Genomic DNA, 15,634 nt, shown 5'->3' with positions numbered 1-15,634 from the left:
GGGCCTATGAGTGGTCACTATGCTCACTCCCAACGGGGAAGCTGAGGTCAAACAACCTGTTCAAGACCCCACGGCTAACACGGAGCAGGGCCAGGATGTGAGCCTGGGTGGTCTGAATCCACTCCCGGAGTGGACCTACGAGATGCTACACTTCCCTCTTGCTTCTCACCCCACCTACTCCCAGCCCACCCCCACCGAGAGTCAGAGTCCTGTCCTCCTCCACCTGGTCTGCCAGTTTTCTGGAGGGTACTTGGGGCATGAGGTAGACCAGATGGCCCTTCCCCACCTCACTGCCTTTGGGAAGAAAGCAATGGACTCCAATACCTTCTAACCGAAAGTCTTCCTCTTCCTCCTCGCTGAGCGTTTCTCTGAAAACTTCGCCCACGAGCTCCTATAGGAAGAAAAAGCAGGGATATTAAAGGAGTATTGGGGTCAGGTAGGAACCTGGCATCATTATGGTCAAGGTGGCATTGTGAACGTGTGTGTGGCTGGTTGCAAAGAAGCAGCGACCCTGTTCTGATTGGAATTTAGGTCAACTATGTAGATCCTATCACACTTGAAAAGTTAATTACTGCACTACTTTTTAGGAACTAAGTTATTCTCAGCTTATAGCCCGCCACAAAACATTACACAGGACCACACTTCTCCCCCGGAAAGGGAGCTCCACCCTCCACCCTGGAAAAAGACAAAGATGAGATCAGAAAATGTCCCTCCTCTATCCCTCTGAGCCAACTTGATGGACTCGGGACCACAGTCACCCCTGTGGGTCCCAAGAAGAGACCTCAGTTTGGATCCTTCCTCTACCAGAGGGTCCCAGGTGGGCTGTCTTGGTGGGTTTATAAAGAGGACCTGGTGTGCTATAGAGCGGGCTCCCTAACACAAACCCAAACTCTTCAGCACAATATCTAGAAAGCTATAGGCTCCGCCTTCAACTGACCTTCAATCACGCCTCCCGCATCTCCCCCAACACACACACCTTCCAGCTACTGGCCTGCACACGCCTTGCCTTGGTCCCCAAGCATGAGTTAAAAATGTCCGGTATCTCATCCCACGTAGCAGAGCTGCTCCCAATCAGTGGTGAGGCTGCCACTCAGGTGTTGTCAGGCTGGCAAGGGAAGTTTGTTTGGTCCACAGGCTGGGAGGCTGGGAAATTTCTGGGATGGCAATAAAGGTCCCATCTATCTGACCCCACCCCAGTAGGACAACTCTAGGTACAGAGGAGAACAGGCTAGCGCTTGTCAAACCGTCTTCTGTATTTATTGGTATTCTGCCAGGAGGAGTAAAGTGATCAAAAAAGACTCTTTTAAACAAAGGTAAACGAGACCCCTTACTGCAGGACTTACTATGGTAACGGATGCTGCGGATATCTAAGCAGTAGCTTATGCTGCACCCCTCAAACCTATTTAGACCATGAAGTTTTGTTTTTCAAAAGCATCACACGGGATTTGTGTTCTGAGGAACCCACGTTGGGAAATGCTCCTCTTTGGGGGAGGAGAGATGAGGTTGTGGGGGGGCGGGGTGTCACACTGCTTTATCTTTTTTAATGCCCACAGGATGCTATGGCAGTGCTTCTTGACCCACAAAAAGGCAAGCAATAAAAAAGCCCAAACTCAGCAGCTCTCACCAACTTCTCCTTTTGAAAAAGAAAGAAAAAAAGTATAAAGAAAAAGAAAAAACACCCTCTTCTTGAAAAATCAGAAGAAAAAAAAATCCTGCACTGGAGATGCTTGAAAGAAAAACCAGAGCTCGCCTTGATTAACAAAAGAAAAACAATGCTTTGTATAGCTGATCTTATCAATTGGACACAGCTGGAGATAAGTCTCTTGCATGTATGTTTTTTAAAGATGAACAGCTAACGTTTTATGGATTAGAGATGGTTTTCTCTGTTCTCTTTCTTCTTTCAAATCGTTCTGGGGCATTACACACTCTTCCTTAGAGGTTGTTCAAATGTGGTCATTCAGACTCCTGGTGTCCCATGGACTTCAAAACCAGGCTGCTTTATTCCTCGAGTCAGGATGTCTTCTCTCTCCTCCTCTGCCAATTATTATAATCACCGAACACTTCCTGGGCTTGTAAACTGGCTGTTTGTGTTAACAGAGCTGGAGTTGACAGGGGAACTGGGAGACGGTGACAGGAAAGGGCCGCACTCGGTTGGCATCATTAGATGGCTGGGATGCCCCAGCAGCCAATTAGAGTCGATCTTTCATGCCAGAGGAAGACGGATGCCGCTTCCCTGGAAAGGCTGGCAGGCAGCGCTTCCTCACAGGAGCGGGCGACCATCTTCAAGGGAAACGACACACCTGATTGTGCTGGGGCCTTGTGGAGGCTGGGAGCCGGCGCTGACCTCTGTGCCACCCTGACCACTCCTGGCAAGGCCGACAGGACCTGTGAGGTGGAAACTTTCGGGCACCTGCATCTTTTTACTGGCACACTCAGAGGAGTTTAAAGACTCCAAATGTCACCAGCAGCAAAGCAGCCGTCTGGAAGCCCTGTAACGATGCCTCGCGGTGTGTATAACACACCCACAGTCATCACTCTGATGACGGCTTCAATGCTCTCTGAGAAGAACTGTCAGCTGAGAGGACCCAGCTCTCTGACATATTAAAGATATGTCTCTGCATATTAAAGCAGAGTTCTGGCAAGTTCTGGGGTCGGTCTCTTCCCGGTAAAACTTACCCTGCTCTGTATAACAGATCAAAGGCTCCTCAGCACCGTGGTCTGCTGACACACAATGCAGTGCAGGTGCCCAACTCTGGCAAAAATTCATTTCCTCCACTGACCCAGACAGCCCGGGGCCTGAGGAGTGCCGTGTCTGTGGTCCTCAAGCTTTGAATCACTGCGCCAGAGGCAACGTAAAATGTTGAGCCAGACACAGGATCGCATCCTGGTTCCATGGCCGCCCTCGCCCTGGATGTGGCGCCAGCCACTGCCTTCTGCGAACCTCAATCTACTTACCTGTAAAATGGGCATGGTGATAAACCACAACAATAAGAAGAGAGCTGACACTTATTGTGCCTTTCCTATGTGCCGAGCACTTTATATTGTCTCCCTTTATCATCATAGCAGCCCTGCTCTTTCCATCTCTCAAGGAACAGATGCTCAAAAAACTGATTTGCAACTTGTAAAGTGAGAGGTATAATTGCTATTGTGTTTTTTTTACAAAGAAAGTGCCCCAACCCTCAAGGAATGAGACAGGAATATGATGCCAATGACAGTCACTTACATCACCAAGCACTCATGATGTATGAGGCACCGACCAACTGGAATCTTCACCAGAACCTCTGGAGAACAGGGTTCCCAATAGCCCTGGCTTTAAACAAGGAGGAGCCTGCAAGAGACCAGGCGACTGGCTCTGGATCATCAGCAGAGCCAAGACTTGAGCCACCTCCTTCCGGTGCCTGGCCTGAGCTTGTACAGTGGAATCGGGGCTCCTGTGGGCATGGGGACAGAGGTGGCCAAGAGTCCTGGCACTTGCCAGGGACCAAGAATCATGCTTAAAGAAGTGCAAGAAAACAGCCCAGCCAGCAGCTCCAGTGGGTCAGGGGCCAAGTACTCCCATCTGTCCTGCAGGACTCAAAAGCCCCACGGCTCCTCCCCAGTAGATTTGGGACAGGGCCAAGAGTCAGCCGGGAGCCCTGCATGCAGGGTTTGGGGCCAGGCCCTCAGGACCATCCTGCAGGAAGGCACTTGTACCCCTCGACAGCCACGAGCCCCAGTGGGAACCCTAGCATGGAGGGTGCAGGGCATGGAACTGGCGTTGCTCAGACCTTGGTTCAAATTCCAGCTCTGCATCACACAAGCCGGTCATCTGGGGGAAGGAGCTTTATCTCCAGTGTGCCTCAGTCTCCCCAGCTGGGCACAGGGATGAGAGCAGTCACACTGTCTCAGGGTGGGTGTGAAGACCGAGCAAGCCATTGCACGAAAAGTACTTAGCATTACAGCTGATACCACGATGGGGGCTCGACAGACAGTATTTACTGTTTATTACTCCGACTCTTATTGTCAAATGGCTACCAGAACGTTGCTGGGCAAAGCTCACCAGACCCAAAGTGCCCCTGCAGACACCGAGAAACACGCTGTTCTCCTGCCTGGTGCACATTTCTAGTGCTTTGCATTTAATCCCCAGGGCAGTCCTTTGAGGTAGAACCACTATTATCCCCACTTTACAGATGATGAAACTGAGGCACATAGAGGTTAAGTGACTTGCCCAAGGTCACACAGCTAGTAAGTGTCAGAGCCAAGATTGAAGGCAGGCTGCCTGGCTCCAAAACCCTTACCCTTCACCACTGCCCTATAGGAAGCCCACACTCGGGGCATGGTATGCAGTGAGCTCCCTTTGTCCACTCAACCATCACTCTGGCCCCCTGGTGCCAGGCCCCCTCTGCTCTGGCCTCCAGGACAGTCAGACTCAGCCTCTGCTCCAAATTCTCATCAAAGACTTTCCTGGATCCCCAGAACTTCTGCCCCACCCAGCCTGGTGCCAGGCTGCCTCCTGCCTAGTGGCCGGGCTTGGTGGCCTCTCAGGCCACAGGATCCGGACCTGCCTCCCTCCCAAGTCCCAGCACTGCCCTCCTCTGCCCCATGCTGGGCCCCAGGAAGAGAGGGCAGCTCCTCCGGGTGCCGAGACTGCAGCCAGCACCAGCCCAGAGCCCAGAACTGCAGGCACAATGCCTTATAAGGCCTCCGGAGACGGGAACCCACATCAAAACAGGGCCTTGGGGAGCGGGCTGGAGTTCGGTTGGGGTTTTTCCTCTTTGTCTTTGAGACTTCATAACCCTGAGCTTAATATCTCTCCCCATTGCCTGCCCCAGCAGTTCTTTGTCAATCTTTGTCAATCTGTTCTCTAAGAGCTAACAGATGTTAGTGCCACGGGGTTTCAAAGGAAACTCCTGGTGCCCACAGAACACGGCACAACTTATAGATTCCAAGAATGCACAGGGCTGGGACACGCCGGGGGAAGAGAAGAGTGGGAGGCAGGACCCAGCCACCCTGTAACCCTTAGATCCAAGCAGTCTGCCCTGGACCTGATCCAGGAAATTCCTGGCGAGCTCCCTCTTCTCAGCACACTGCACAGAGGCAGCGTTCCTGGGGAACTGCCGCTGCTGTGGGCAGGGCCCTTGGAGAGCAAGCTCTGGCCGGTCAGGGCAGGGATGCTCCGTTCCCAGAACCCAGCCGGACCTGGGAGGCAGGCGCCTGCCTGCCCGCCCTTGGGAGCTGAGTGATAGCAGACGCTTTACTTAACCCCTCTGGGCCCCATTTTACTCTTCTGTAAAACGGGGATTCCGATGTCAAAGAGAACTCCGTAAGAAAGCGCAGACAAAATACCTAGGACGGTGTCTGATGCAAAGGTGGGAACACAAGCATGAACTTTTCTCCTCCTTCTGTAGCACCCTACTCCTGCCACGTGCTCAGAAGAGCCTAACCCTAATACCCAGTGATTCAATGCCTCAGTGTCTACCCTGGGACAACACTCATGCGTGGGCACCAGGGAAGCATGTTCAAGTTCAGTGATGTTGAGGGCAACGTTGTTCCTATCAACCCACAGTCAGAAACATGCTGAACACCCATCAAAGGAAAGTATGCTAGATCTACACAGTGGAAAACCACATAGTGGCTCCAAAGAGTCAGGCAGACCTGTACACACTGACACACAGAGCCCACGCCACATGGAAGACACGCAGGGTATGATGCTATGTGCATACCCAAGAAAACACCAAACACACACATGTACCATGAGATCACCCACATCCCAATATCCCGTGGTACCCAACATCCATGGTTACCCCCAAGGAGGGGAAGGAGACGAGATGGAGGGAAATAGGAGTCACAAACTTCAACTTCATCAGAATTGTTCTAATTTTTAAGATAAGTATATTCATGTGTCACCTGGGTCATTAAAACCTGCTTTAACAAAACCGCACACAATAACCCACTTGACAAAAAAGGGGACTGAGGATCAGCCAGGAGATTAAGTGGCTGGTCCAAGGTCACTTAAGGAGAGAAAAGTGGCAGGGCTGGGCTAGGGCCCCCAGGCCCCAGGCTCCTTGTCTTGAGAATGGGGCAGCAGGCCACGACGATTCTCGTGGTCCCCTCAAGCACAGACCTTCTGGGGCTCCAGCCCCCTCCCCCAGCAGGGGGCCGGCTCCTTCTCTTGGGCTACACTCAGGAATCAAGAGTGAGAGGAAAACCAGGGCCGTCCACTTTCTGGGCTTCAATGTCCCCAGCTCCAACATATGCCTCTAACTTGTGGACCTTTTATACTTCTGCCCCTGAGAGCCTTCTCTGGCCTCCCAAGTCTGCTCTACCCACAAGGGCGGGAGGAAGGGATAGAGGGTGCTGGCAGCAGCATTGGGGGGGCTTCTGGGGGCCCTGGCTCCAGGGCTGGGGATTCCCTCCTCCCCAGGGATGGAAGGGAAACAGACTCACTCTTCCGGGACCTGATTTCAGCAGAACCCAGATCTCAAGGGGCAGCTTCCAAAGAGAAATGGCACCTCCTCTCAAATGAGCAAAATGGGGCAGAGCCCTCAGCCACTCCCCTGAGGACACCGCAGCCTCCCGTGGTCGCAGGTCACCCGTGGGCACTACAGGCCCGGCACCTGTCCCCCAGCATCCGCTAAGCCAAGTGGGGTCATCCCCGGGATCTTTCTCACGGGAGCTGGCGGGAAAGACGTCTTCTCTGGTGCCAAGGCTGCATCTCATCTCCTCTCCAGCTGTTGGAGAAGGCCCACCCCAGGAGAGAGCTCCCACAGGGACAGAGAGAGGCCAAGGCTGGGAGAGGGCGCTCGCTCACGCCTCAGGCCCAGCCTTCTGTAACAAGTAGGCTCCCCAAGGGCAGGGATCCGGGTCTGTTTTGCTCTAGGACAGTGCCTGATACATAGTAGACAATAAGTATCTGTTGGATGAATCCTGAGTCAGGCCCACCCTCACCGGCCTTTCCTGGGGAAGGACAGTTACAGAAGCCACTAAATTGCCCTCCTTGTTTACACCAATTCAGGTTACTTACAGCCGGAAGCTCCAACCCCCAAAACCCCCAGCACGAAGCCACAGTCTCCTAAAACCCGAGCCCAAGATTCCCAGCCAAGCTTGGAAGCCAGAGGGAGGAAGCTGCCACCACCTGCTTTGCTGCAGCACCTCCACGAGTGTCCCCAAGCCCAGCCCCACTGCGGGAGCCCAGCGAGCTGGGTGGAGGAGGGGAAGGCAGGCCCGCAGAGTTGGCCGGCGCGAGGACCAGGTCTGCAGGACTCCAGGGATGTGCGGCAGTAATTAAAATTCCTCAGATTTCTCCCTGGCTGCTTTTAATCTGCTCGAGGTGTAATCCCTGGGCCCACATCCCAGGGACTCCAGCCTGAGCTTCCTTCCTGGACTTGAAGGATTGCTTCTCAGGAAGGTGGACCGTGGGCAGGGAGTGGGATGGCGGGGAGGGCTTCTGACCCTTGGTGCCAGACTCTGGAGCCACCACATCCCCTTCCTCTGAGCCCCAGGTCCTAGACCCTATAGGGTACAAATAATCCCCAGAGATGGGTTTGTCCCGTCCTGGAGACACAGGCGGCCCCAGGCAGCAAAAAGCCAGCAAAGTCCACTCCCTGGGCTATCACCCCAGCGAGCTGTCAGCATCCATAAGCCATCGTCCCAACTTCCCCCGGAACTGGGTCCCACATGGGCTACCACGAGTACTGCATACGTTTCTTTAAATTGGCTCTCTCTCTCTCTTTTTTAAAAACTAGTCTTGCCGTAAGCAAGAAGATCATTAAAATCTTGGGTGTGATGTCCTAGTTAGAGTTGGGGTTTTAAAAAATATCATGCAGGGGCTTCCCTGGTGGCACAGCCGTTGCAGGGGACACAGGTTCGTGCCCCAGTCTGGGAAGATCTCACTGGGCCCATGAGCCATGGCCACTGAGCCTGCGCATCCGGAGCCTGTGCTCCGCAACGGGAGAGGCCACAGCAGTGAGAGGCCCGCGTACCGCAAAAAAAAAAAAAATCATGCATATGAAACAAATACAGGACCATTGAAATACAAGATGTCCACCACTGACCTCAAGGGCCATCCCCCCAGCAGAATGTGGAACGTGCTCCGGGAACCACAAGGTTTAAGGAGCCCAAAGCTGAAGTGTGTGCCCACCTCCACTCTGAGCCATCAGTCTCTTTCTGACAGGTGGGAAGAGGGGAGGCACCGGGTGGGTGAGGCAAGCAGCTGGTGAGGTTGGATGAAAGAAGGTTCTCACGGCCCAACAGATGCTCCTCCCCCCGCCCCCCCAACCACAGGCCCTCCTTCTAGAGCTCATGCTTTTGGAATGTGATTTCTGGACATGGAGAAAATGGCTGATGCCAGCAGAAAATGGCAAAGTTTAGCATGACCCAGAAGGCGCCCTAGCCTCCAGCCCCCGGGATTTCAGTGCTCTTCGGAGGAGATGACCCAACGCAAGGCAGATTGTCCAGGCTGGGCGGAGAACGGGGCTTGCGGCTGCGTGAGTGGAATTTTCCTACAAGTCAGTGTTCAAAGGAGTTTCTACATTGGAAATCAGGATCCAACGGGCTTGTCGGGGTGTGGGAGTAACTGAGGTCACGAATATAAAGGACTCAGTGATAATCATAACCAGCGTTTCTTTGGTTAGGGCCCGGCACGTGCCAGCGCTCCGCTCAGCACGTTACGTGCGCTGCTAAATGCTCCAGACAGCCCTACGAGCTGGGTGCCGCTGTCGCCCGGCTTCAGCCACCAGGAAACTGAGGCTTAGAGAGGTTAAGTGGCTCACTGGACGGTCTGATTTTGACCCTGGCTCCTCTGCTGTGTACTGAGTGACTCTGTACAAATGATTTCACCTGTCTGTGCCTCGGTTTCCCCATCTGAACATGGAAACGACGCCCCCCCCCCCCCCGGCGGGGCAGCTGCAGAGGGGAAATGGGAGCACTGATGGAAGCGTGCAGTACACACCAGGCAGTCAGCATGTCGTCAGCACAGCTGTTCCTTCTCTCTCTGGGCCCCGTTTCATTCTCTGCCCCCCCATCCTCTTCCACCCCCGCTGTCTTCGGGACGCCGTACAGCTGATCAAAGCCGGACCCGGCAGGGCCTCACTCACCCTACGAGGCCTCAAGCAGCATCCCCGGCAGGCTGCCTGCACTCAGCACCTCTCAGAGTCTCTGCCTCCTGCCTGGCCACTGGCCAGCCGTGCCACCGCCAGCTGACCCTGCCACGCGACCGGTCTGCCGTGCCACTGGTCATCACACCACTGGCCTGCCACGCCGCCGGCCTGCCGTGCCCCACAGCCGAGTGCTGATAACGGGAGAGGCCAAAGGGGCTGGGGTGCGCCTCTGATGGAGCAGCTGGGCCTGCCTCTGCCAGCAGCTCCTGGCCTTGAGACAGGCCCCAGGTCTGCTGCCAGGGTCCAGCGCGTGTGCCCTGCCGAGCAGGGTGGCCGTGAGCCAGGCTGCTTATGACAGACGGCGCTGTCGTCTGTTGAGCAGAAAACGGGGCCTCCCCAGACCACGGGCCACTCGTTGTGGGGAAAGGTTGTGTGCCCTTCCCCGGGGCCAAGGCCAGCCCAGCTGGGGGCCCCGTGCGGCCAGGGTACCCAGGGAAGTGTGGTATTTGTCTCAGCCTCGAGAGTGAGACGCTTAGGCTCTTGCTTCTGCTAATTTAAATGAATAGATGAATAAGATCCTCTTGTTTCGAATATCCCGAGTCCTCGTCATTTTCATGAGAGAACCAGAGAACAATGGTGTGGGCCAGACTCTGGGACCGTCCTGCTACACACACACAGACTCTCTCTCTCTCTCTCTCTCACACACACACACACACACACACACACACACACACACACACACAGAGCCCACCCCATCTGGCCCTGAATTTCTTGCAGGAGTCATCTTCCTGCCCCTCTGACCCTAGCTGACACCAGGCATGCCTTCCTCTCTCCTGGTCCCTCACCTCACCCCCATACCCCAGCTTTGACGACCTCTCACCATCACTCGCACCGGCTGGACCGCCTGCCTCAGGGCCTCCAAACCTTGCCTATGCTCTTTCCTCTGCAGGGAGAGCCCTCTCCCCTTGACTGCCGGGTGAAGTCTTACCCCTGCCCCTGCTCTGGCGTGACTGCTTCTTCCCAACATCCCCACTCCACCGAACTGGGGCAGAATCAAGGGTCACCCCTCTGGACTCCCAGAGGACTCAGTTCATTCAGGATCTTAGTTGATGATGTGTCGCCCAATCTGTGCCTCAGTGTCCACATCTGTAAAATGGGCCTGTGACCCAGGAGTGCCCTGAGGGTCACACAAGAGGTCGCCATGAAAGAACAGAAGAGTTAAAGACACTGGGAGTGAGGGGTCCCAGGGTCCATACTGCTGTCAGGTGGGTGGGCAGGTGAGGAACAGCCTAGAGTCTGATCCCATTGTCTTTATAAAGAAAAGAGGCATATTCTCCGGAATGTTTCCGGAAGGACACTCAATAGTAGTGGCTACTCTTGGGGAGCTGAGGAGCTGTCCCTCCAGCAGTCCAGCTTTCTAGACTGTTTGGATTTTGTATTGTCTCTCTTCTTTCTCTTTCTTAAACCGAGAACAGGCAATGGTTTTTTGCTGTTGCTTTTGTTTTGGGGTTTTTTCCCTTTTTTTGGCCACGCTACACAGCTTGCGGGATCTTAGTTCCCTGACGAGAGATCAAACCCGTGCCCCCTACAGAGGAAGCGCAGAGTCCTAACCACTGAACTGCCAGGGAATTCCCTACATGCGACGTTTTTCTATTAGAAAGAAATTACATTTTTACATTAAACTTGATCCATGAAGAAGAATGACGCGGCTCCCCTGCCTACCTGACAGCTCCATCAAGCTGCTGGGCCGGCATCTCAGACCTCACATGTCCCAGCCCTGCTCCCGATTTCTTCCCTGTGTCCAACTGGGGCAGCTTCCTCCTTCCTGTTGCTCAGGCCAGAAACCCAGGAGTCATCCTGCCACGTCTATTCCAACCCTTCTGTTCAATCCACCACACATCCTGTTGGCTCTGCCTTTAAAAGGTACCCTGGGGCTTCCCTGGTGGTGCAGTGGTTGAGAGTCTGCCTGCCGATGCAGGGGACAGGGGTTCGTGCCCCGGTCCGGGAAGATCCCACATGCCATGTAGCGGCTAGGCCCGTGAGCCATGGCCACTGGGCCTGCGCGTCCGGAGCCTGTGCTCCGCAACGGGAGAGGCCACAGCAGTGAGAGGCCCGCGTACCGCGAGAAAAAAAAAAAAGGTACCCTGACACCAGGTCCTCACCTCCTCCACATCCACCCTGTGTTCCAGGCCATGCAGAGAGGCCATCCTCCCTCGCCAGGATGATGACAATCATTTTCTATACTCTGCACCCACCTCCCACCCCATTCTCCAAGTCCTCCTAACGCCCCGCAAAGCCCCACCTAATCTGTTGCATCACCTCCCTACCCTCATCTGTTACTTCTGTCACTCTTCCCCAGCCACCCAGGCCCCCTTGCTGTTGCTCAAACATGCTTGGCACTACCTCAGGGCCTTTGTACTTGCTGTTCCCTCTGCCTGGAATTCTTTTGCCAAATATCCCCTCCTCCCACCCCTCCTTCACGTTTTCGTCACCATCACCTCATCACCTGGGTGAGGGCTTCCAAATCCCCCATTTGTTTATTTATTTATTTGTTTGTTTGTTTGTTTTTGGCTGCATTGGGTCTTCGTTGCTGCGCGTGGGCTTTCTCTAATTGTGGCGAGCAGGGGCTACTCTTCATTGCAGTATGCAGGCTTCCCATTGCCGTGGCTCCTCTTTGTTGCAGAGCACTGGCTCTAGGCACACGGGCTTCAGTAGTTGTGGCACGCAGGCTCAGTCGCTGTGGCACATGGGCTTAGTTGCTCCGCGGCATGAGGGATCTTCCTGGACCAGGGCTCGAACCCGTGTCCCCTGCATTGGCAGGCAGATTCTTAATCGCTGAGCCACCAGGGAAGTCCCAAACCCCCCTATTTAAAATTGCAGCGTCCCCTCCACCCCCTCACCCTCTTCCCTGCCTCGGTTTTCTCTGGGGCACTTACCGCCATGTGACACACACATCAGTGCCTGACAGAGGAGGCATGCAACGAATACATGTTGACGACTAAACGCGGCTCTGTGTTTACTGACTCAGAAAGACATTCCCCGCATTTTCTTGAAAGAGAAAAGCAGTTGCCAAAGAGTAGAGAGAATCCGACTGCATCTGCTCAAATTATCTGCATGTGTTTCCATGCAATGTAGTCAGAGAGACCCATCTGGAGAGACCGGCACCAGAACGTTCCCAGAGGTTTGTTCCTGGGCGCCGGATTCAAGGTCGTCAGTTGTTTGCCATCAACGTGCATGAGGACTTCTACGATCAGAAGTAATAGCAAGGCATTTGGAAGAAAGCACATGAAAGCAAGCAAAAATGGGCCCACGAGCCAGTTCTAGAAGGACTGGCACACGGAAGTGTGCCAGCGGCGTCCTGGCCCCAGCAGATGGTGAGGTTTGCAACTCTCCAGTGAACTGGGTGGTTTCCTGGTCCTAGCTGGGAGAGAAGGTGGAGGCGCTGGGCTTCTCTGCACCCCAGACCCCACTGCTCCCTCCCCCAGCCACGCCATGCTCACCGACCATGAAGAGACCATTGCCAGAAAACCGCCACTTCCCAGTGCCTTAGGCTGCGCACGCATAGGAAGCCGAGGGGCTGGCAAGACCCCTCTTTGTGGTCATGTAATGCAGACAAGGCCTTGATTCCAGAAATGGCATGAGGCCAGCTGAGCATGTCAAACTGGGCTGTCACCGGGAGTGGGGGAGGGTGGCAGCTCCCTCCTCCCAACTCAACCATTGCACACCAAATTTTGCGTTTCCATTCTCAGGCAAGGAAGGGAAGGAGGGAGGGAAGGAGGGGAAAATGTAGGTTTGGGGGATCAGGAAGGCAGCCCCTGCTGGTCTGGTCAGCAACCCACGTCTAGGACTACTGTCGCTACAGAGTGGTCCTCTGGGAAGTCCATGGAGGTCTGGAAGATGCTGTGTGGCCAGCATCCAAGGTCTGAGGATGCTTTTGGGTCTGGGGGCAAGAAGGCATCCATGGCAGTGACTTCATCCATCACACCTGTACCTCGTTCCTCTGCAGCCTTTGGGTCATCCGACTCACCCAACAACCCTGGGAGGTCAGTAAGGGAGCTATCGCCCCCTTTTACAGATGAGGAGACCGAGGCTCTGAGAGAGGAGGTGAGAATGTGAGCAGCAGGGAGGTACAGGACCTCCTGGGGGGAAGGCTCTCGGGACAGGACACCTGGTGTGTGCCTGTGTGTAGCGGGAGAGAAGCCTGCAACACACGCACACACACAGCCTCCTGGACCACAGGTGTTGGAGCCAGACTGGAACCCTCATTCAGAAAGGTCCAAACCCCTCTAAGAATGTCCCCCCAGAAAAACTCCATACAGATAAAATTGCACATTGAACCTTTTTGCGAACTTTAGGTTAAGGACTCTCAAGAGTACAGATGGAGAAACTGAGGCCTCAAAAAGTGACAGGATTTGCCCAGAGTCACAAAGCTGAAGAGTGGCAGACCCATGATCAGATCCAGAGCATCCAAAACCAGCAGCAAAAGATCAGCCCCCACAGGGGCCGGAAATAAAGACCAGAGTCCCCCAACTCCACCGGAGGCCGGGGAGTGAGCATTTCCGTGAGCCGGGTTCCATGGTCCATGTAGTTTGGGGAAGATCCTGGGATCTGCTGGGGAACTTCTCAAGCCTTTATAGACTATTTGCATTAGGAAACCCCTCAAGGTGTCCACCACATGCGGGATTTCCCCGACTCCTCTAGATCCTTTGATGTAGGCTCACCTCTCAGTCTCTTTTACCCCCCCAACCCTCTCCTCCAGTGTGCAGTCCCCGCCATCAGCCCACATCTGGGAGGTTTCTTCAGAGAACAGCCCTAGGGCTTTGTCTGTGGGGTCAAAGAACCCCAAACCCCACAGCCCGCCCCCACCAGGTAGCCCTGTGCCAGTGACCGCCTGGAGCAGAATGAAAGCCCAGCTTCCACACCTCCAGTGGGGATTGACTCTGAGCCACAGTTTATAGTCCAGAGCTCCCCACAGGGTCAGGCTAAAACCAAGACTTTGCCTGCAATTGCACCTTGCTTGCCTTCTTCCCCTTCTCTGTCCTGTCTCCTCCCCTCCCATACTGGCCTGTCCTGGGAGAGACGGAGAACAGGCCTCCATGAATCGCTGGCACACAATCCTCGTCTCAGGCTCTGCCTCCATGGTACCTGTGGACCTAAGCCATCTCTCCACTGAACTACCTGGGTAGTTGGAGGAATCCTGACACATTTAGTGAATTCCTCAGAGCAGACAGGCCCATTAGTCTCGGACAAAGGCATCACCCCATGGCCAGGCCAGCAAGGTCAAGTACCAGGGGCCCTAATGTCAGGGTTCAGGCTTGAGTGGCAGGCAGGTGAGGACAGACATTTTTTCCCACACACCACCCACCCCACCCCCACTTCAAGAAAGCCTCCCCTTCTTTGAGGCCTAATTCAAGTACAGGAAGCCCTCTCTGAACACCTCACCCCCCCCCAGGACTTCTCTTGCTGACTACCCACAGCTCTCAGGGCGGCCTTCACAGATGGTGCCTTCAGGGGGAGTCCAAGGCTGAAGGAAAGCTCTTCGTCCCTTTCAACACCTCTGCACTGGGCACCTGTGACTTGAACCACCTCCCCCCACTCCCCTCAGCATCCACTCCTCTTTCTTCTGGCAACACTCTGATTTTCCTTGGAGAGGCACACCTCCATAGGCTCACCAGATTTCACAAATAAAAACACATGACACTCAGTGAAACTCGAATCTCAGATTCAATAATTGTTTTGTATAAGTATGTACCATGCAGTATTTGGGATATATTTATATTTTTTAAAATGTGTTATTTATCTGAAATTCAAATTGAACTGGGCACCCCGTATGTTATCTGGAAACCCTAGCCCTCCACCATTTTCATCCAAGAAGTGTGGACAGGGCTGATTTTTCCCCCTAACCCAACAAGGATGGACATATGTCCCAGGCCTGACCAATGAGAACTCTGCACATCCCGGGCCACAGGGATTGGCCAAGGCTGGGCACATGACCCAAGAAGGCCAGAGAGATGTTCTGTGATTGCCCAGAACATCTGCTCTCTTTCTGGTGACATTAATGAGATGTGAGGTTAGGGATCTGACACTGAGGAAAACATTTTACCTCCTCACAGGGAGAGTCTGTCTAAGAAAAAAGCCATCACAGAGGAAAAGAGAACCAGGAGGTGAAACAAAAGAAAACGTGTCCTGACAATGTTGTCTGAGCACCTGGATCAAACTATGCCTGAAGCTAGTGCTTCCCCTAGTCTTTCAGTTACATGAGCCACTAAATGTCCCCTTTTTGCTTAAGCCAGTTTGAGCTTGTTTTCTGTCATGAATGAGTCATGCTCAATTCAGCCTCCTCTCACCCTACCCACCCCTGGCACAACGCTGGGCACAGAGCCCATGATCAGAGAGTATTTCAGTTGCATATGTCTGTAACGTTACACCTTACTGTGCAAGGTCGTGTGGGATTATGGGAAAGCCTGGGCTTTCAAGTCAGGCAGGCTCACTTCCCATCCCAGCTCTGTCCCATCCTCATTCCAGGACCTTGCACAAATAACTCAAGTCTCGTGAAC

General features: G+C 54.0%; 1 protein-coding gene across 1 annotated transcript in view; it reads right to left on the bottom strand.

Annotated features, from left to right (window-relative positions):
- Nucleotides 1-15,634, bottom strand: part of NKD1 (NKD inhibitor of Wnt signaling pathway 1) — a 90,207-nt gene that overhangs the window by 33,429 nt on the left and 41,144 nt on the right. The window contains exon 4 of the mRNA XM_022555159.2: nt 325-391. Coding sequence (XP_022410867.1) covers nt 325-391 — 67 coding nt within the window. The remainder of the gene's footprint in view (nt 1-324; nt 392-15,634) is intronic.

The sequence above is a fragment of the Delphinapterus leucas genome, chromosome 20 (genome assembly GCF_059928025.1).
Source record: "Delphinapterus leucas isolate spDelLeu-1000000601 "Yukka" chromosome 20, BTC_Dleu_Yukka2, whole genome shotgun sequence".
Taxonomy (NCBI): Eukaryota; Metazoa; Chordata; class Mammalia; order Artiodactyla; family Monodontidae; genus Delphinapterus; species Delphinapterus leucas.
This window is presented reverse-complemented; position numbering and strand designations above follow the sequence as displayed.